Genomic DNA, 22,774 nt, shown 5'->3' on the forward strand with positions numbered 1-22,774 from the left:
ACTGAAAAGAGCAAAGAAACATAAAAATGAGGGGATTTGTTTTCTTATTAAAAGCAAGCTTTACAGTGTTCACTAAGGGAATTTATATTTTTAAACCTACTGAGGAAATACTATTGAATGAAGGTAGTTGTGATAGTTAATTTAATGTGTCAACTTGGTCATACTGTGGTGTCCAGTTGTTTGGTCAAACACTAGCCTAGATATTGCTGCAACTGGTATTTTGTAGATGTTGGTTAACATTTATAACTAGGAGTTCAAGAAAAGATTACCCTCAATAACATGGGTGGGACTCAATTATTTGAAGGCCTTCAGAGCAAATAAATGAGATTTCCCAGAGTAGAAGGATTATTACTCCTTCCTCAACAGGTTAACATAAAAATCCCTTCTATGGACTCTGGACGCAAGACAGCAGCTCTGACTCTTTTGTGTTTCCTGGTGGCCTGGCCTACAGATTTCAGACTTTCCAGCTCCCACAATCTCATGAGCCAATTCCTTGAAATTAATCTCTTTCGCCATATATGTATCCTCTTGGTTCTGTTTCTCTGAAGAACCCTAACACAACTGTGTTTCTAAACAGTTCTTTCTTTCACAGTATTTCTGAATGTTTTGCTTAATGAATATATCTTTATTCTTACTTTCGTTATATTGAATAGGGGTAGGAGTTTACATACTGCTTACTAATAGTGAATTCTGCTGGTGTGAAGAACAAGAGAGTATTGTGCAAGGAATCCAACAACACTGGCACCTCTCCTGGCAAGCAGGGAAATCCTATACCAGAAGTTTTCAGTATGAAGCTCTATTTGAGTCCAGAGTGTGCAACCTACCTATAGATTTTCTTATGGAGAAGGAAATGGCAACCCACTCCAGTATTCTTGCCTGGAGAATCCCATGAACAGAGGAGCCTGGTGGGCTACTGTTCATGGGGTCACAAAGAGTCGGACACGACTGAATGACTAAACACACAGATTTTCTTAAGCTAATTCATATGAACTGACAAATCCTAAGCAATTTCCATGGGCTTCCCTGGTGGCTCAGTGGTAAAGAATCCACCTGCAATGCAGGAGACGTGGGTTGGATCCCTGAGTTGGGAAGATCCCCTGGAGAGGGAAATGGCAGGAATCCAGGATTCTTGCTTGGGATATCCCATGGACAGAGTAGCCTGATGGGCTGCAGTCCATAGGCTCTCAAAAGAGTGGGACACAAATCAAGCAAATAAACAATAACATAACAACCAACTTCTAATAAACTGAGAAGCTTGATCAAAACCTTTTTTTTCCCAAAAAAGATAGACCATATTTGGGACAGGGAGGAGGGTTTTAAGAGTTAATGCAACTCAAAATAAGATGTTGGTTTGCCCAGTTTCCATTGCCTCATTCATCAAGAGAGTTTGTGTTGTGACTCTTGGAAGTCAGTTTTATTGCATGATGTAATGGAGAAAATAATGAAGATTACAAATTTTCTTTATGCTTATGTTGTTTTAAACTACTGCCAGTTTATGGATATTTAAGAAGTTGAAGCAAAGAAAGCAGATTTAGTTTCTTTTAATTCATCCAAGTGGTTAGGTCCTGGAAATTTTTGAAGTAATATGTTGAAGTGTTTTTAGAATTAAAAAGTCTTAAATCCCACTTGGTAGACCTCCAAAGGCCCTCAAAGGCCTCACACTTTCCCCTAGAAATGTGGATTGAGAAGATGGTACCTGAGACTGTTGTGCTTTCAATGCTGAATTTCTCTGAGCTCAAAGGAATAACAGATTTGAAATTTTGGTGATTGTTGAATCATGGTCTCTGTGACTTTATGTGTGTGATTATACAGCCCTTGCCCTAGGCTCATTTAGGTGGCTCATTCTCAAAGGAAACAGCTTGTGCTAAAAGAAAACTACATCTATTAATACATGATTTAGTGAACATTTAGAGTGAACTGAGAAAAGAAATCAACTGTGAAAGGAAAAAACCCATATGAATGGGTAATTGTTTGTATCAGCTCTGTTCCCCTGTTCCAGCCTCCTAGAGTAGGGACCTGCATTGAGACCAATTCTTTTGGGCTTGTGTGATTCTGAATTAAGAGGAAAGAGCTGAGGGAGAAAGATCTAAAGCACACAGCCAGAACTGAAGAAGAGTAGGGTGGTTTGAAAAAGAGGCACACAATCAGTTACTTTGTGTAAGAACGGTTGATGACAGAAGTGTTTAAGATAGTTTGTTAATTACCTGCTTCCCAGTTTCAAGGCTATGAGAATTTTTTGGATTTTGAAATTGGGTTTCAGGTATTCCTGTGTGTTTTGAATATAGTAGTGCTCTAAGACTGGACCATATGGGTCACAGATTTATTAAAAAACATCAAAATACTAATCTTGAGCTATAGATATTTCTGGACAAGTTCTGAGTAGTGTTTGTCACTGCCTAGCTATTTTATTAAATTGTAGACAGAAAAGGCTTCAACAGGAAAATAACCTCCGTTATGAGATTAGAATGAAAACACCTTCGTATCTCCTAGAACAGACTAGGGTGTGAATTTAAGTATCCTTTTTAAATGACCGGTGAGTAGCTTCAGTTAGAACAGTATACTTTATACAAACACACACACACACAGTTTTATTGTACTGGTTTGGGAATCGCATATTTTTTTACTGCTAAAATATTAGCATTTTGAATTTGCAAATAGGCTACACTCACCACCAGTAATGCAAACTTAAAATACTCCCAGGCCTAGCAGGCAGTGAAATATCTGGTCAACATATAACTTGAACAATAAGTTCTTGAGTAATTTGCATTATGCTTTGGCTAGAAACAGTGAAAGCTAGTTTTCAGTTAAAAGAAAAAAGTAGAAATATCTTGTATTTTTCTGGCCTGTTTAATGTATTAAAGTGCTTTCACAAAACGAATACCATGGGGCCAGTAAGAAACGTTAGAAAGATGTCCCCCCCCCAGAAAATTAATATACATTTTTCACATATGTATTTGGTCAAAGATTAAATTTTGCATGTGGAAGTCCTTGACTAGAAGCGTCTGGGAAACAGAAAGCTTGGACTCAAGGTTTCATTCAGCTAATATCCCTGGAGACCCTCTTCTGTGCAGGAGACCCTCTTTTGTGTGCGGTTGGGACACAAAGGTCAGCAGGCGGCAGTCCCTGCTCTCAGGGAGCTACCCGCCGCTCAGGGAGCTGCCCAACTAGGACTCTGAAACAAACTGAAATGTCACCAAGAGGCTGCACAGCTGACGTGCCCCTAATTATCAAACCAATGAAGAGGTTCTGTCCACAAAAGCAACGTCTGCCTTCCGTCTGATCTGTGTAAACGCCCCCTACTCGCATCCCTCACCGCCGCCCCCCAAGCCCGGGGACTAGAGAGCTGGGCCTCTACAGAGCAGGGTCTAAGACTCGCCCTCCCCGCCACGGGGTGTCAGGGCGCAGGGCAACAAGCAGACACGAGAGGAAGAAGCAGAGACCCCAGCAGCAGAGGGGAAGTGGCCCACGCGACCCACGAAGGGGCTGCGGCAGGTGGGTCGGGCTGGCGAGAGTCCGCTAGACCCTCAGTGCCATTCTTTCCGGAAGGGGGAAGCCCATGGCGTTGTTGCCCTGGTGCTCGGACTGGAGGGTCTGCCGCGCGCGTGATACGACTGAGGGTGCTTCGCCGCCCGCGCCGCGAGGCCGGCGCCCCGGGGGCGTGGCCGAGGCGAAGCCCCGCCTCAGGCTCCTCCCCCTAGGAGCGCGAGCCAGTCCTGAGCGGCGCCATCCCTTTCCCGGGTCATCGCCCCGCCCCTCTTCCGGCCCGCGAACCCCCCGCGCGTCGCTTCTGGGCCGCGTTCGCTAGCTCTCGCGCGCTAGCCAGCCCGCCCTCTCAGCGCGCGCTTGGCAGCCCGACGACGCGGGAGCCTCACAAGCCTGACGAGGCTTGCAGCGCTCGTTCACTGAGCGCCTGTCCGCTAAGGCGGTACGTTCGGTTCCCGGCCCGGGGACTGTCGGGGTCGCCGAATCTCTGGCCCCAGAGCGGAGGCGGCGGCGGTGAGAGGACTGGGCCAGGAGGAGGCGGACATGGCGGGGCTCAGGGCAGCGGGAGGAGGGTGGTCCGGGCGCCCAGGAGGCCACGTCGAAGGCTCGCGGGCGGGCAGTGCGTGGGGGGACCGCGAGGAGTGCTGGGTCAAACAGGCTTGCATCGGCTCTGGCCCGGCGCGAAGGAAGGGTTGGGAACTGAAGGGGGCGGTCCTCGAGGGTTTCCGCGAGACCCTCAGGGGCATCGCGACGGCGGAGACGCCGCCTAGAGGCTCCTGCCACGTTTCCACAGCGCGTTACCTTCCGCTCGGGGTGGGCGACAGCCTTCCTCGCGCGGCCGTGGGTTTTCTGGACCCGGAGACCCGGCTTGCTGTGTCGGGGTGGAGGGAGGTCGCGCCTGAGGGCAGTCGAGTTCTCGAACCCGGGCCTCCGAAGGCTGGAATCTGCCCGGGGGCGACGGACCCTGCGCAACTGTTCGCGGGGGAGGAAGGGAACGGGGTTCGGGGCCCTGCCCCCTTAACTCGGGAAAATCCGCGATTGCAGAAGTTGGACGCGCTCGCGGGCGGTTCTTCCAGGAGTGGGTGGATACGTGGGGTGCCCCCTCACCTAGCGCTCCTCAAGAGCCCCGTGCCAGTGCCGGGCCGCGGGCTGCTGGGGCATGAAAAGCCCACCTCCCAGCGCCGCGGGAATCCTGCCTCTCGGGGTCTGGAGCCCGCTTTGTGGCGCCGCGAGGCTGGTCCGAGGCTCCTCACCCGCCCCCCGCGGCTGGGATTCCCTCAACCTTGGGAAAGTCTGTCCGGAAAAATACTTGTTTCCAGAAACGGGCTCGACTCGCCTCTCGTTACAAGGGAGGGAAAAGTACAAAGTTATAAACTCCTGGCAGGCAGGGCTGGGTTTTCCTTGGGGTTCTCGGCCCGCCGCCGGGAGCCGAGGAGACTGTGGAACAAAGTAGAACTTGAGGAGCTGCCGCGGTGACTACGTCCCCGGATGACGTCACCGTGCGAGATTTAAAATGGGAGCTTTTCGCTCCGAGTGTGGGTGGAGGGTTTGTGGCCCCTTACTCGAGATACTTCGCTTGCGTACCTCGGGTCTTCTGGGCCTTGCTGGGTTCTGCTTCCTGACTTTATAACTCTCCCCTCTGGGGGGTACCCTTCGGATCCTCCTGGAATACTGACCTGTGAGGGTGGGTTAAATTGTCAGCAAATCAGGCACTATTCCTTCAAAAGTGGAAAAAAAAAAAAAAAAAATTCCATATGACTCATCTTGTGTTACAACCCAAAGCCACCACTAAGTGGTTCTTTCCTTCCTTTCTTCCTTTTATTTTCTGATGTGAAACAGAGGGCCGAGGAGGGGTGGAGGGGGGCAGGAAAGGAAAACAAAACCCCACACTCAGATATGTAGAGCGGAGTTGGCAAATTGAATGAAGAAAATGAGTTAGTTGGGGATGGAGTATATTTCTTTAGCGTGATTCCTTGTTTTCTTTGGTGGGGTGGAGGCTGATGTAGTTCCATCAGCAAGTTTCATCCCAAAGCATATATTAAATTGCAGTGGGTTTTCTTTTCTATCATAACGTGGTGGAGTATAAATACAGCTTTATATGTGGAAATGGCTGACGTTTTTTTCAACAGGAGGCTGCACAGCAGTTGCAGAGGGCTGGGGTTGTGTGCTGCTGGCCATAGAAGAAACCCATTCTAGGGTTCCAGGAGGAAGGTTTGGGTGTCTTCCCATCTAGGATCAGGGTAGCTATGGCTGCCAGCATACTTCTCAAATACCATACAGAATTTATTTCACACTGATGTCCCTTGTTTGAATTTGCACAAGGAGGAAAGGAATCATACTATGAAGACAGACTTTAAGAGGAAGTTTGGGAAAAGAAAAAGGAAGCTAACAGAATCAGCTTTAGTTTTTAAATCTGAAAGAACTATAGGCTAGGTTAGTCAGTTTTTACACCAGACATAGCAGAGGCTGTATGTCTTTAATAATTGGCTCTGAAAAGGTGGTGTTGCTTAGTAAATGCAGCATCTGATAACTCCAAGTTACTTACAGCAGCCAAATGAATGAGCTCATCGGGTAAAGACAGAATATACATTGAAACAATCCCAGTACAAGAAAGATAACCAGTACAAGGTTTTTGCTTTTATGGATTAATCAAATCAGATCTGACGTTTAAAAAGAATCCTTCTTGAGGCAGTTCCAAAATGCAGCTGAATGTCTAATTATTCCTTTTAGTTTGGTTTTCCATGAATGATCCTGAATTTCCACTTTCTTAAATATGCTTTGATAGAGCTGGGTTTTTTGGTCATATTTACCTATGTCTCTGGTCCTGAAAGAATACTTAGAGAAGCTCGATGGTGGATCTTTGTGTATGACAGGTTTGTTGAAATATAGTTCACACACTCTATAATCCACACATTTAAAATGTACAGTTCATTGGTATTAGTATATTCACTAAGTTGTAGAACCATCACCACAGTCAATTTTAGGACATTTTCATCATTTCAAAAGGCAGTCTTATACTCACTGACATCACTCCTCCCCCATTCTCCTACCCCTAGGCCACTAATCTATTTCCTGTTTATATAGATTTGCTTATTCTGGACATTTCATATAGTGTTATACAGTATTTGATCTTTTGGCTTCTTTCCCTTAGCATAATGTATTCAAGTTTCATACATGTTGTAGCACCTACCAGTTTGTCATTTCTGTTGATGAATAATATTCCACATTTTATTTATGCGTATATCGGTTGCTCCACATTTAGTTTGTTTCTGCTTTTTGGTTATTATGAATAATGTTTCTGCGGACATTTGTGTACAAGTTTTTGTGTGAACATATGGCTTCATTTTTCTTGGGTATAGAGCTAGAAGTAGAATTGCTGGGTCATGTGGTAGCCCTATATATATATATATGACCTTTTTAGGAACTGCTAAACTGTTTTCTATATTGGCTCTACAATACTGGATTTTAAAGTGGACTTTTTTATGTTTTAAAGTACAAGTTATTTCTTATAATTTTAAACTTGAATTATTATAGTTAAATATTTATGCATGTAGTAAAAGCTTATAGTGGTATCATTGTAGTACTTCTGAGTGATATCTCTGATTTTTATTTTAGCTAACAGGAACAACTTGGTGTGCTCTCTTTAGTGAACTCCTTACAAAGGTGATAAAATTCTTAAGCAGTATTTAATAATAAGGTCTTTATGGCATAAATTAGTGACTGTTCCTTGCTCCAGATATCAGCCAATGAAACACGAGATAAAATTGGCAGGAGGAAAGGGGGCTGTAAAGGAGGTATATTTCACAGAGCTTTATCTTCAAATTTTGATGTTTCCACTTTTTTGAGAAAAACTATTTTATCTTTGCAGGAGAAAATGAAGAACGAAATTGCTGCTGTAGTCTTCTTTTTCACAAGACTAGTTCGAAAACATGATAAATTGAAAAAAGAAGCAGTCGAGAGGTTTGCTGAGAAATTGACCCTGATACTTCAAGAAAAATATAAAAATCACTGGTATCCGGAAAAACCATCAAAAGGACAAGCCTACAGGTAAAGGATTAGCTTGGACATTTGAATTGGACTGAGTGAAGGGGATGATCATCAGCTCCTCAAAGGGTTAGGGTTAGGGTTAGGAGCCAGAGGAGTGATGGTGTCCTGTCTATGTCTTTCACAGTTTAGCTGCATCATACCCAGCTCAGGAGTGGCTCATTTATTTTTTCCTTATTCACTTAAAAATACAAGCATTTGTTGTTGGGACTCCTACTGCCTGGACTTGGGATGCCAATCTGTAGACTCCTGGGAATTAGTTTTGTGGTCATAGTGTGACTCCTGAGTGTTTTTCTTTGTGTATCACAGGTAGTTGAGGATTTTCACAATTGTAGAGGACCCCTGAAACTATCACTTAGAAAAGGGCATGGTAAGAGCTGAGAGAAATGAGATCCTTGTATCTAAAAGTAAATTACATGCGACATATTAAAAGTTTTCTGGAAAATGAGAAATAAGATTATTAGAACACCTGATATGTTCTCGACACAGGAATGATTTCATTTGTACTGTGCATAATTCGTTGTAGTAGAAGCCAGTGTAACCATTTTATAGATGAAGGTAACTTACCTATGATTTGCAAATGGTAAATACTAGCTCTGGAATTTGAATTCAGGTCTAACTCACCCTAAATTCTTAGGAGCTTTCTGTTACACCACAGTCTGACCACTGCCTTGTCTCTGAGGGTGAAGGCAGTTCTCACTCCCAGCTGTCTTTTGTACTCCAGTTTATAAGTTGCATATACAGTTTAAAGAAGAGCAGACTCCTGTAAAACTTGTCCTGGCATGTTCTCTCTTTAGTGTTTATGTGACTACTTGGGAACCTGAGTTGAGAATGTTCTACTAAACTCAGCTGTCAAACTGTGTCCCATTTGTGGATGTGACCAAAAAATAAAAGTGGAACAGTTGTGACTGTCATGAATATAAATTCTTTTATTTATGCATATTGCTGCCCCTAAAGATTCCTCCACAAATCAGCACTTCACAGTAAAAAGAATTTTCTTCCAGTCACTGTGTTCTTGTCAAGTGTATGACTATTCAGTGTGCAAAGGAGGTAAAAATATGACTTGTTTAGTTTTCATTTGTGAAAAGCAAGGTAAGCATGTGATCTGTTGAAAAGAATCAAAGTAATTGATATATTTCTCTCTCATTTTTATCCAAAGAGGTTTCCTAGTATACTGGAAAATGTGAGTGAAAGTAGAGATGTGGATGTAATTCAAGTTATTGTTTTTATCCTCTCACTTGATTCTCTCAGTTTTTTCCTGCATATCTTCATTTCTGATAAAGTGTACAGCTTTTGTGAATTAGAGCTCTTGAGGCTTTTTACACTGATGTAGTTGACATTGGACTAAGGCTTTTGGTAGTGCCAAGCCACTGTACTGTTACTGAAAAAGGAGACACTGTCAAATAAATGCTTAAAGATCAGACAGTGTACAATTTCATTTCCATTAATTTCAAAAACTTGAGGAAAAAAGTTAGCCAAACAGGATTAAATTGGCATGTAATCAGAACTATCATTATTGAGTCATTTTGAAGCCATCTTTGAAGTAGAAAACTATTAGAGTTAATAGTGGGTTGTTTTCTTTTATAAAAATTAGTAGACTATAGAATTAACCAAAGTTTTAGACTCTTCATAGAAGTGTTCTTTTTCTTCTAAAGTTTTTATATTAGTATGTTTCTCTGCAACATACCACAAATAAGGGCAATTTGGCAACATTACCGAGATCTGTAAAAATATTCATAGTCTTTGAAAACTGAGTCTCCTAAAATCTATTCTAGAATCATAATCAGAAATGCAGACAAATATGTATGAATATGGATATTTCTTACACTTTATAATTGCAAAAAATTGGAAAGCACTACACTGTCAAGTAAATGATAGACTATTTTTATGCAACTTTTAAAATCTTGTTTTTGAAGAGTGGCTAATGGGTAAGTAGTCACAGTATCTAGAGTGAAAAAAAAATAGCATAGAAATATGTATGGTATGCAAATTTTGTTGAAACAGTGTCTCTAAGCCTTTATATTTACATTTTTTTTTTTAAGCTCAGAGCCTACATCTTCACTGTGTGTTAAAAAACACATACATGTATACATGTAAGATCTATCTCCTTACCCTTAACTGATTTTGATCCTGGGCACATGGGACTTTTGAATCAACCTACACAACATTAGAATCTATAACATAAGACCATCTCATAGAAAGGAACAAAGATTTTCTTACATGTTTTAAACTAGTTTTAAATTTTTACTCTGAATTTGCTAAATTGTTAATGGTGATGTTATGATAAATATAGGCCTAATTGGGTTGTTCAATAAGATGAACTTTGGCATCTGTTGTGGATCTGAACCCTGCATTCACTACTTTCTTGCCGGGTAATGTTGGGCAAGTTACTCAAACTCTCTCTGCCTCCTTTCTTTCTTGCAATGGAGAAAATAGTATGTAACTCACAGGATCAATGTGAAAATTTAAAGAGTTAATATAGACATACTTTGTTTTATTGTACTTTGCTTTATTTTATATCACAGATGTGGTTTTTATAAATTGAAGTTTTGTGCAAGCATGCATTGAGCAAGTCTGTCAGCACCACATTTGCAATTGCATTTGCTCACTTTGCGTCTCTGTCACATTTTGGTAAATCTTACAGTATTTCATACTTTTTTGTTATTATATTTGTTTTAGTGATCTGTAATAAGGGATCTTTGATGTTACTATTACAGAGACTCGATGAAGGCTCAGGTGATGGTTAGCATTTTTTAGCATAAAGCTATGTATATTGTGTTTTAGATGTAATGCTATTACACATTTAATAGACTACAGTGTAGTATAAATATAACTTTTATATACACTGAGAAATAAAAAATTTGTGACTGGCTTTATTGTGATACTTACTTTATTGCTCTGGTCTTTAACCAACCCACAATGTCTGAGGTATGGCCATACATACAAAGTATTTAGAAAACTTTCAAAAAGGGTTGTTATTATTATTACTTAGAAATATATATTAGCTATTATCTAATGAGAACTTTTTCACTGTTTTAAATGAAAATGGAAATTGACTAATTAAATATAAACACATTATTCTCTTGATGTTACAGTATTATAGTTAGTAGTATTATCAATATTTGTCAATTAACTTATATTTTCTATATTTTAAAGCTTTGGGTCTGAAGAAGAAGTAAAATGATTTAATCTAAATTCACCTTGTAAATCGTGGGCTTCTCTGGTGGCTCAGACGGTAAAGAATCTGCCTGCAGTGCAGGAGACCCAGGTTCAATCCCTGGGATGGGAAGACCCCCTGGAGAAGGGAATAGCTACCCACTCCAGTATTTTTACCTGAAGAATCTCTTGAATAGAGGAACCTGGGGGCTACAGTCCATGGGGATCACAAAGAGTTGGACATGACTGAGAGACATAACACTTTTACTTTCATACTTTCACACTATAAATCAGGATTAGTACAAAAACCTGGATTCTCTTGGTTCATTTCTTAGCTGTAGGCAGTAAATACTTTCATTGTAACTAAAAATTTCTCTGTGTAAGCAGGATACTTATTTTAAGAGGTATTTTTGCATTCATACTGAGAGCCATCTTTGAGCATTCTGTTAGGTAGCTGTGGTTGGTACTTCTTGAGTTAAAAGAAAAAATGGGACAGATGGGAATTCCCTGGTAGCCCAGTGGTTAGGACTCTGTGCTTTTACTGCTGTGGGCCCAGGTTTGATCCCTAGTCAGGGAACTAAGATCCTATAAACTGTGTGCTGGAACAGTCTTTATTGGTTTAGAATTTTTTCACTTTTTTGCTAACTAAAAAATAGGAAAACCCTTGAGTAACACAACTTAAATAAGCCAGTAACACTTTTGGATTATCTTTTACTCTTAATACATGATAAAAATGGTTCTGTGTCCTTGACTGATTTGGTATTTAGAGAACAGTTATAGGTAAGGCAAAGGATACTCTTCTTAAGCAAAGTAATGACAGAGCAAAACTTGTCACAAAAATTTCTGAATATTGTTTAAAACATTAGTTGAGGTCTTTTTGTTAGCTGGAGATTTTGTTATACAGGAATTTGGCTAATTTTTTGCATTCAAAGTTCTAAGTAATTTCATGCAACTTTCATACTCCTTGCTTGTTGAAGTACATGTGAGGTTGAGTAGTTACTATCTGAAATGAGGTAGAGCCAGTTCTGATTTCCCTGTGCTCATGCAGATGCCCTCTTCTTTCTACAGGCTGGGTAGACAGCAGCATTGATGCTGCTGCTGTCTCTTTGCCTTTAGTTCAGATTTGTTAATCTATTTAGGATAGGTATTCCTGAGTTCTTTACCAGGGTTTTATTTTTTTTAATTCATGTTGGCAAATACTAGTAGATATAACTAAGTTTCTGATTTAAATTTTATTTAAAGCTATTAACATTACTCCACTTTTTTGTAGATGCATTCGTGTCAATAAGTTTCAGAGAGTTGATCCTGATGTCCTGAAAGCCTGTGAGAACAGCTGCATCTTGTACAGTGACCTGGGCTTGCCAAAGGAACTCACTCTATGGGTGGACCCATGTGAGGTGTGCTGTAGGTGAGTTCTTGAGTTTGGCAACTGAACTGATCACCATGCTGGAATTGATTTTTATGAAATTCTCTCAGGTACTGCCTATACACGTATCTTAATGGCCAGGAGCTGGTTGTTTGGCTTTCTCAGATGTGAATTTTGTAAACTAATCTTCTAGGAGGTGATAGTAAAAGACTGGTTACACTCCTGTTTTACAACTAAAGAAACTTAAGAAATGATAGAGTAGGGGTTTTTTTTTGAAGAGCTTTACCAAGTTTATTGTAGAATTTAGATACCTTGACTCCCCATAGGTCAGTTATTACCTTCTCGCATTTGATAGTGCCCTTTCCCCTCTTCAAACTAGGAAAGTTGCTAATCCCAAATAATACTGGATAATTACTTTTGGTTGGTCTCTGTTGCTGTTTGTTTCTACTCTTGCCTTTCCCCGCCCCCTGCCCCTTTTGGCTTTTAAGTGGCTGAGTGAACTTTCTGTGGTTTTATTTTCATAATGGAAATTATTTCTTGTTTCCTAATGAGCAGAATTGTAAAAGCTAGGTGTGTTAGGTATGAAGCTGAACTTCATTCACTTTAAAAGCATTCATTGTGGACCAGGCATTCTTAGTTGTGGAAATGAAAGTGACATTATTCTTTCAGGTAGTTCAAAGTGTAATAAGGGAGAAGAAAGAATAAGCAGATAACAACAGAGTGAGATTTATGCTATAATAGAAATATGTACAAGATGCCCTGGTTGGTGGCACAAAGGAGAAAGTTACTGCCTCACGGAAGACTGTAGTCACCCCTTGGTATATCAGTGAAGGATTAGTTCCAGGACACTCCTCACCACACACGCGCATACACAGCCAGAACTAAGATCCTTGGATGCCCACGTCCCTTATATAAAATAGTGCAGTATTTGCATATAACTTGTGTATAACCTCCCATTTACTTTAAATCATCTCTAGATTACTTATAATACCTAATACAATGTAAATGCTATGTAAATAGTTGCCTTAAATTGAAGAAGTTCAAGTTTTTCTTTTACGAACTTTCTAGATTTTTTTCCCCCCAATATTTTTGGTCTGTGGTTGGCTGAATGCACGGATGCAGAACCCATAGATACAGAGGACTGATTTTATTGAGTAGGTGATACTTGAGCTGAGTGGTGAAGGAGTTGCAGTTGACTGACTAGATGACAAAGTAGGAAAGATGTTTCCAGACAGGATGAACAGATGCATGGAACCCCCTGTGAGTGATTTCCTACAGCTGTTCCATTAGGGTTTTCTCTTTGGTTTAGAGGTACAGTTTACCCATTGATTGTAGTAGAGGTGCTTTTGATGTAACCCTAATATCTTCTAAAGGTGGTCATGGGCTGTGACTTGATCTTCATCAATGAAAGTGGTGACGAAGACATGCTGGATAAATACATGGTTGTTCTGCAACAATTTTCTGGACCACCCTGGGGCTGCTTGATGTAAGCTGGTGTCTTATGTAAGCTTATTGCTTTGGAAAACTGGAGGCAGGTAGATTTTCCAGTACTTATTTCTCATAAAAAGGAATAGCAGCAATTTTTGGTCTGAGAAGGTCAGACAATTTTTAGAGTCTGGGACTAAGGACGGATTTACCTCAGGCCAGGGTCAGACTTTGTTTTGTAGACTTGGTCCACTGAATCCCTGCAGAAGACTTTTCAGTATACAAGAAATAGCTATCACAAAAATAACTATATTGAAATACTTACTTTTTTAAGGCCTATACTTTGATCCTGATTTACTCTTACTTCATGCACAGTTCTTTAAGTTGTATAGTTTTTTAAGCCATTAAGACTTACATGACATTTGAAGGGGGACTGTTCAAAATACAGTTGACTTTCCATATCTGAGGGTTCCATATCCACGCATTCAACCAACTTTAGTTCAAAAATATTTGAGGGGAAAAAATTAAAGATAAGTTCTAAAAAGCAAAACTTGAATTTGCCATGCTATGCAACTATTTACATAATATTCAAAGTATCTGCATAATATTTACATTGTATTAGATATGATAAGTAATCTGGAGATAGTTTAAAGTGTATGGGAGCGTGTGGGCAGGTTGTATGCAAATACCTTGCCATTTTATTTAAGGTACAATACTTGGGCAGCCATAGATTTTCACACTGGGAGAGGAGGGGGAGGGGATGGTCCTGGAACCAGTCCCCTAGGATACTGTTGTCATAAATTTACAAAAAAAGTAATAGTCTAACATAGAAGTGGGAACAAAAAAGCAAGAGTTGAGCCAAATATATTATCACACTGTCAAATAAGGAATATTTAATACAACAGTCTTAAATCATAGGGGAAAGTTTCTGTATCCAAGGATGTTTAAGAAGTTGGTGAATTACATGAACATTATGGACATATTTATTTGAAATGCTTAAACCATATCTTGACACCTGAAGATGAGAGCTTTAGTTACGTGGACATTCTGTTTTAAAGTGAATACTTCATTATATGATAATACCAGATAATGAAAAATTACTGAGCTTTCTCATCTTGCTAGTATAAGAAAATCCTTGCATTGCCTTCTGTATGATCAAAATTTTGCCCCAAATTGACTATGATGTGAGTTTCTTCACAGTTAATAGAAATTATCTTTAGAATGTTCATTAAGTGATGATAGAAACCCCAGAGGAAACAAAGTGTTAGTAATTGGGTAGAGATGATTGCTATAAATTAATAAAGGAAATTGAGATATTTATTAGTGCTTTTGAATCCAAACTGGGAATATTCTGAAAATTAAAACTGATACAGCAGTTACATAGTTGAATAAATAATGTGAGTCATTAAAAATAATAAATCATTGTATACTAAAGGCTGTGGTTGTAAAAAATAATTGAAATCTACTCAGAACATTATTCATAGAATTATTCCCTCAGGATAGATATTGGAAGAATGCAAAAGTGTTATATAGTTAGAAAGGTAATCACTTCGTGAAATACTTCAGATTATACTGAATAGAAAACAGATCTTTCCTATAAGGAGAAATCCTGCAAATAGCTGGCATGTTATTATCTACTCAGTAGTCTACACTTCTTTTTTGTTTGTAATTTCTGTAATCCTTTCTTTTCCTGATAAAGAGCATTAGATACTATTGATATTTTTCAAATTAACTCAGTTGGTCTTAATGTTTTAGCAGTGTGTTTAAATTTTAAATTGTAAAGTTTAAAACTTGTCCCTTACTAATTCTGAGGAATTAATTGCATGTTCTGCTATTACGGTAATATAGTAAGCTGTTTCACTTACCCTGAAGAGAGCCCTCATGCCAAAATACTACCAAGGGAAAAATGCAAAACCTAATTGAGCTCAAGTGTCAAAGAAATCTGAGTTAATAAAGCTGATCCTTCAGTCATTTAGATGTCTGCCCTTGGTTTAGGTTTCTGTTTCTACTGAGGTAGGGTTTTTTCTCAGATTTCCTGCCTTTCTGTTTTGCCTGAGTTGAAATTGTAGTTCGTGAATTCTGTGTTGTGAAGAACTCACCCAATTGTTCAGGCATTTTCTAAGAAGAAGAATCACCAGTTGAAGAACAACCACTATCCAACTATTTCCAGCTTCCTCATCCTGCAGATAAGAAACTAAGGCCTGGACAGACTGCATAACTTGTACCTGGTTACAGCTAGTACATGGCAGAGCAGAACCAAAAACATGTCTTGTGCTCTTTCCACCATCCTATAGCAGTTTATGAGACAGACTGAAAGAGAATAGAAAAAGGGAATTATATACTGTATTTAGATTGCATTTATGGCCCCATTCAGCCCATGAGAATAGAAGATAGCACAGCTAAAAGAAATAGAACTCACCTATGAGACTACTTGATTGCTATTTAAACTTTCATAGACTTTGTTGTAATTAGGCCTTTTACTTAATTGTTAATATCCTGATTCAGAAATAATTTGAGACGAGTTATCTTGAAATTAATTGACATCATAGTTAACCTTATTTTTCTTTTGAAGTCATTCTTACATTTTGTAAGCTTGGAATCATTTGTTTAACTTTAATTACATGTTGTGTAAGACTGCTTAACAGTTCATTTCCTTTGTCCTAACACTTCCTAGAAATTGTTTCATAGTGTTTATGATGTCTAATTTATTTGAATGGATTTGTCGGTTTCTTCTTTGTCCTCTCAATGAAAACTCCTAGTTTTACTGTGTATTATGCTATTTTCCCCTGATCGCAGAATTTTTTTTTCTAGTAACCAATAGCCAAAGTTAGATATCCTGACAGTTTTTCTTAGATCAAGGCTTTAAAAATGTTTTGGAAGAATAAAAACACTGCTTAAAAGAAGTGAACATTTATCATAGGAATCTCTGAAATCAGCAGTGTAATTCAAGAAAAATCCTTTTATTTTCCTCAACAGTAGCTATATTTTCTTTTTCTCTTTAACCTCAACAGTTCCCTCAGTTCTCATTTTTGTCAGTGTAGATACAGGAAACACAGGCCCCTTTTTTAATTTAATTGCAGTAAAAGTAAATCCCATAAGAAATATCTAGTTGATTTTTGACTTGAATTACTATGATCTACAATATAGGGGTCAATTAAAAATTCATTAGAAAGTTTTACTGTATTAATGTAAATGTCCAGTACTTTAATGTATGGCCAATTTCAGTGGTGCATACAAAAATGTAATCAATGAATTTCTCTTGGGGCAGTAAAAAAGAAAATCGGAAAAGAGAATGAATGAGGTCACTTTTTTGATACGTTAATAGACTGGAAAACTGTCGCCTGCCTGTTGGCATGGAGCTGGGTTAACATACTATATATATAGAATCAAGTTCTGGGAGGGTTCCTTCTTGGCCCGGGACTGGTGGCATGTCCAGACCTGTTCAGTTGTTTTTATGGACATTTGTTGCTTTGTTGATATAACTTCAGGGTTTCTAAGTTTTTTGTTTTTGGATTTTTTTATTCTAAGGTATGGAGAGAAAAATAATGCATTCATTGTTGCCAGCTTTGAAAATGAGGATGAAAACAAGGATGAGATTTCCAAGAAAGTTACCAGGGCCCTTGATAAGGTTACCTCTGATTATCATTCAGGATCCTCCTCTTCAGATGAAGAAACATGTAAGGAAGTGGAAGTGAAACCGAATTCTGTGGCTGCGACCCCCAGCCCTGTGTACCAGGTAACCATGAAGTGGCTCCATACTGAAGGTCCTGAGCAGGGCTTGCAAGGTCATCCTGGGTAATTCTGCTCATATTGCCCAGGATTTCTGACTTGAGATTTTAGATCACAGTTCTTGCCTTTCCACACTAAGGGGAAGCTGTTTCATCTGAGATGAGAATAGGCATCCTGAGTCATTTTATCAAAGGTCTGCTTTACTATTCAATATGTAGGATAAATATATTTCAAAAAGAATAGGAAGAATCATGGAAATAAAACACTTCTGATGTTTTAAAATCCTTAGTGCTTTCAGAAACAGCTACTTTTTTTTTTTTGTAGCCTTTAACTCTTCCAATTTGTAACTTTAGGTTTAACTTTCATGTTCCTCCCTCCCTGTGGTTAAAGAGAAACATCAATAAATTTTTCTTTAGTTAATTTTTCATTCAAGCCAAAACAATATCTTTCTTTGCCTTAACATGTAAGAATCATATAGCAAGCATGAGAGCTTTCCTGCTGGTTCGGTTGGTAAAGAATCTGCCTGCAATTCAGGAGACCCGGATTCGATCCCTGGGTTGGGAATATCCCCTGGAAAATGGAATAGCAACCCACTCCAGTATTCTTGCCCAGAGAATTATATGGACAGAGGAGCCTGGCAGGCTGTGGTCTATATGGTCACAAAGAGTGGGACACAACTGAGCAACTAACACATAGCAGTCAGACGTGTACTTTGTTCACTTATTTATTACTTATACCCCACATACCAAAGAACAGTTAATGTATTATAGATTGTAAAATTCTTAACAGTACTTTTCAACAGGAAATATTGTCAAGTAAAAAAAAAAAAAAATCTTTTGAGTTGAGCCTTATTCTGTACATGTACTTTTTCTGATTTTGAGTCTATTTTTAAATATACCTGTTTTTATTAAGTTGGGCTTAATTAGATATAATTAAACAGAACAGGTTTCTGGTATGGTTTGATTTGGCCTAAAATGAGAACTTAGATTTTAATGAGTAAGAAATCAGAGTATCATGAGTATTAGAGACTGAACCTTTAAAAAATTAACTTGAAACAGTATGTGCGTCCATGCTGAGTCACTTCAGTTGTGTCCGACTCTGCAGCCCTATAAACTGTAGCCCACCAGGCTCCTCTGTCCATGGGATTCTCCAGGCAAGAATATTGGAGAGGTTGCCATGCCCTTTTTCAGGGACTCTTCCCAACCCAGGGATTGTACCTACATCTCTTAACGTCTCCTACACTGGCAGACAGATTCTTTACCACTAGCGTCACCTGGAAAGCCAGAGTACAACAGTGACAGGTCCTCCGCTTCCCCAGCCACCAGTCTTGTGCCCTTGCATGAAGGTGTTCATTACCAGTTATTTTTGTATCCTTCCCAATAGAGTCCCTATATAGATAAGTAAACATAATATTTGTATTTCGGGGATCATTTTAAGACCACTGACATAAATATTTTGGACTTTTTTCCCTGTGTGATACATTATGTGCTACAAATTACCATTGTTAAATTACTTGCAATTCATTGAGATGTGTGGTAATTTGATCTCAGAATTTTATTTGTTGTTACTCAGTAAAGCAAGAATATGAATCCCAAATTGAACTTATTGCTACTAATTTTTACAAGTAAATTGACCTTTAATTTTTAGATTTTCTTTTAAAATTAAATTGTACTTGTTTTCCCCCTTGTTGAAAGACTACTGGGATAAAATTCTAACAGAAAAGCATAGAAATGGAAGTGTCTTTTATGTGCTTTTAAAATAAAACAGTTCTTTTTGACATTACATTCACTTTCACAAAACATTTCATAATGGAGAAGTATAGTTCAGCTCTTAACAGTCATTGTGTAGAAAGTTGGAGCAGATGGTCCACTTTAAGATCTTTTTTACCTGTCCATTTTTTTCATCTTGGATCTGGCTTTACCAAGAAGAACCTTAAAAAAAGAGGTTATCAAAGTATGGACAAAATAATTTCTAGCTTGGGGGTCTTTGTTCTCTGATAGGGGTCTGTGTTTTCTGAAAGGAACCTCCAAAGATAATTCTCCACTAAAAATGAAGATTATGTAATTTCTCCCCAAATTGGTCTATAGATTCACCTTGCTATCAAAATCCCAAAAGGCTTTTTTCTAGATAAAATTGAAAGAAAGGAGAATCAAGTCAGAGATCTCACACTAATATCAAGTCATTATGTTTATCAAGACAGTGTGTTAATGGTTTGTTGTTTACTCTCCAAGTTGTGTCCAACTCTTTTGTGACCCCATGGACTGTAGTCCACCAGGCTCCACTGTTCATGGGATTTCCCAGGCAAGAATAGTGGAGTGGGTTATGATTTCCTTCTCCAGGGCATCTTCCCCACCCAGGAATCAACCCGCCTCTCCTACACTGGCAGATGAATTCTTTACCACTGAACCACTAGGCAATCCCTGTGGTAATGGTTTAAAGATACACAAATATATTATTGGAACAGATAGTAGACTCCTTACGTACAAAATTTTTTTTAATAAGTGCCAAAGCAATTCAGTGGGGAAAATCTATAAGAACTGGTACTGAAACGATTGGATAATCCATTTATTTTTTAAAAAGTGACCCTAACTGCTACCTTATTCCATACATTAAAACAACAACAACAACAACTAATTTTAAATGGGTCACAGGCCTAAACATAAATACTAAATCTGACACTTGGAAGAAAACATAGGGAGATACCTTTATTATTTAGGATAGGCAAAGATTTCTTCCAAAAATGTTATTAAATTTGACCTCATCAAAATTAAAAATCTTTGCCCATCAAAAGAAACTGTAAAGAAAATGAATGGGCAGAAGTATAGGCTGGAACAAAATATTCTCAATACATATATTTGTCAAAGGACTTGTTTTCAGAATATACTTTAAAAATCAGTCCTATAAATCAACAATAAAAGACAAATGATCCAAATAACAACAGTGGGTATAAGATGTGAAAAAACACTTGTACAAAAGAAGTTATATAAATGGCCAGTAAGCAAATGAAAAAGGTGCTCAGCCTTATTTGTTATCAGGTAATTGTAAATTTAAGCCACAGTGAAACACTACTTTCAGAATGGCTAAAATTAAAACATCTGACAGTACCAAGTGCTGACAAGGATGTGAAGAAGCTGGATTCATAAACTGTTGATGAAAGTGTAAAAAATGGTACTGTCACTTTGAAAACTGCTTGGCACTTAAATATGCATCTGCCCTATAACCCAACAGTTCCACTCCTAAGTATTTTAACAAGAGAAATGAAAAGAACCATATCTACAAAGCCTCTTACTAGAATGTTTATAACAGTAAAAAAAACAAATATCCATTAACAAGTGAATGGGGGAAGATAGTCATATATTCATTTATACCATAGGATAATAACAATAAAACAGATTTTATAATAGACACAGTACAGAAGGACCTAAAAAACATTCTTTTGAGCAGAAGAATTTTGCCAGGGAATTCTTTAGTGGTCCAGTGGTTAAGGACTCTTGTTTTCACCGCCAAGGGCACAAGTTTGGTTCCTGGTAGGGAAACTAAGATCCCACAAGTCATGTGTTACAGCCCCCAAAAAAGAATATTGCTAGACACAAAAGAATATATACCTTCCATTTATATGGTGTTCACAAACAGGGAAAACTCAGTCTGTGATAGAGATTTGAACAGTGGTTGCTTGTGGGAATCATTGTTCCAGAATTGTGTCTACTTTTTGAGTTTTAAAAGCTTACCAGGACCCCAATGTAGAAAGAAATGAAAACATTCCACTTCACTATTGGTTTTTAGTATAGGTCAATTATTAGTTGGAACTATTAATAAATGTTTTCATTTCCCCATTGTAGGTAATCAAGAATTAACTGTGCATGCTAAGATTATTCACTGCAGCATTGTTTTGTGTGCTTTTGTGCATTGTTGTTTTAAAAGACTGAAAGCAGCCGAAATGTCCTGTCAACAAGATACCACTTGATTTAGTTATGGCATAGTCACTGCATTACTGTCTAGCTGTAGATTTATGGAAAAAGTCATTATATATATGAATGTCTCTGATATGTATTTGAGTATAGAAGCAGTATGCAGAATTGTGGATATTTAATGTGTATATTGATGTACACACAAGTATATTCATAGAATCTCTCTAAAGGTAATCAAAAAGTTGATTAGTGTCTGCTGCCTCTGAGAGGGTAGCTGGTAATCAGATAAAGAGAGACTTTTTTTTTCCACTATATACAACTTCGTGCCTTTTGAATTTTCTATCCTGAATGTAGTGCTGATATACAGAATATAAATTTTTTAATCCCTATGCTAAGAGCAGATTAGAAATCAGAGAACTCTGAAACTCATAGTCACAGGGCACAGTATTCTGAGCAGAGAGGTCCAAGACTGCTGAAAACATTTTGCATAATGTGAACTTGATGTCCCACTTTACTTACAGCATAATCTAAGACTGTTGTTCCAAAATGCTAAACTGGCTACATTAGAATCACCTGCAGAGTGTCATCAAAATACCTGGCCTCTCTTCCTAAAATTTTGTTAATACTGTTCACTAGAACAGGACTGGGGCATGACATTTTTGTGTTTAAAAGCTTCATAGGTGACTCTTCAGCCAGCTTTGGACACCAGCGGTCTTAAACATGATGTGTCCTTACAGGCCTCTACTCATTCTGTGTTTTCATCTTTTCTGGTTGATACAGCCAGAGAATACCTGGTTTTCGAGGGGTGTGTTTGAGTTTATTAATTTTTGTTCATTTGAAAAATACTGATCACTTACTTTATTTGAAGTTTTTAACATATTTAGACTTGACTGTAGGGAATGTCCCTTAGAGCTACTCTTTGGGTTGTGGGTGAGTGAGTTTGTTTTTTTATTGATTTACCATTTTCTTTTCCCTACAGATTTCGGAATTAATATTCCCACCTCTTCCAATGTGGCACCCGCTGCCCAGAAAAAAGCCAATAATGTATCGAGGGAATGGCAATCAAAGTCACTACCCTCCTCCCATTCCATTTGGTTATCCAAATCAGGGACGGAAGAATAAACCATATCGCCCAGTTCCAGTAACATGGGTACCTCCTCCTGGAATGCATTGTGACCGCAATCACTGGATTAATCCTCACATGTTAGCACCTCACTAGCTGCTTTTGTCTGTTGGTGTCATGTTGAGCGAAGGTAGAATAAGCCTGACTACACATTAAAAGTTCATACTTAAAGTAGTAAAGTTAGATGGGCTAAACCATCAAACTTATTTTTATAGAGAAGTTATTAAGAATAATCTTTTCTTAAAAATATATATGCACTTTAGATATATTGATATAGTTTGAGAAACTTTATAAAAGTTAGTCAAGTGCCTGAGTTTTTAATATTAAACTTGAGTATTTATATATTGTGCATCAGCTCTGTTGCTTATGAGGATACTGTAGGAGTGGATGATCTAGCACCTTTGAGCATTTACTTTATGGAAAGTATGTAAGTTATTTATACACATGGAAATCTATTTTATGTTGTTGTTTAGAAGAATTGCATAAAATCATGTAGTTGCAAATAAAAAGTAGTTTGAGGCATGACAATGTGTGCTTCTG

At 38.6% G+C, this 22,774-nt stretch overlaps 1 protein-coding gene across 2 annotated transcripts; it reads left to right on the top strand.

Moving 5' to 3' along the window:
• The first annotated feature begins 3,770 nt into the window (after window positions 1-3,770).
• On the top strand, window positions 3,771-22,753 carry BTG3 (BTG anti-proliferation factor 3). 2 transcript variants are annotated; one of them, XM_005898171.3, is made up of 5 exons: window positions 3,771-3,925; window positions 7,352-7,530; window positions 11,954-12,091; window positions 17,003-17,210; window positions 22,091-22,753. In XM_005898171.3, exons 2-5 carry the CDS (start codon window positions 7,358-7,360, stop codon window positions 22,328-22,330), a joined length of 759 nt encoding a protein of 252 aa, XP_005898233.1. In that variant the 5' UTR covers window positions 3,771-3,925; window positions 7,352-7,357; the 3' UTR covers window positions 22,331-22,753. The 2 variants fall into 2 exon arrangements, with proteins under 2 accessions (XP_005898233.1, XP_014334409.1); XM_014478923.2 differs by having other exon boundaries at window positions 3,783-3,996.
• The last annotated feature ends 21 nt before the right edge of the window (window positions 22,754-22,774 follow it).

The sequence above is a fragment of the Bos mutus genome, chromosome 1, assembly GCF_027580195.1.
Source record: "Bos mutus isolate GX-2022 chromosome 1, NWIPB_WYAK_1.1, whole genome shotgun sequence".
In the NCBI taxonomy this organism is placed as follows: Eukaryota; Metazoa; Chordata; class Mammalia; order Artiodactyla; family Bovidae; genus Bos; species Bos mutus.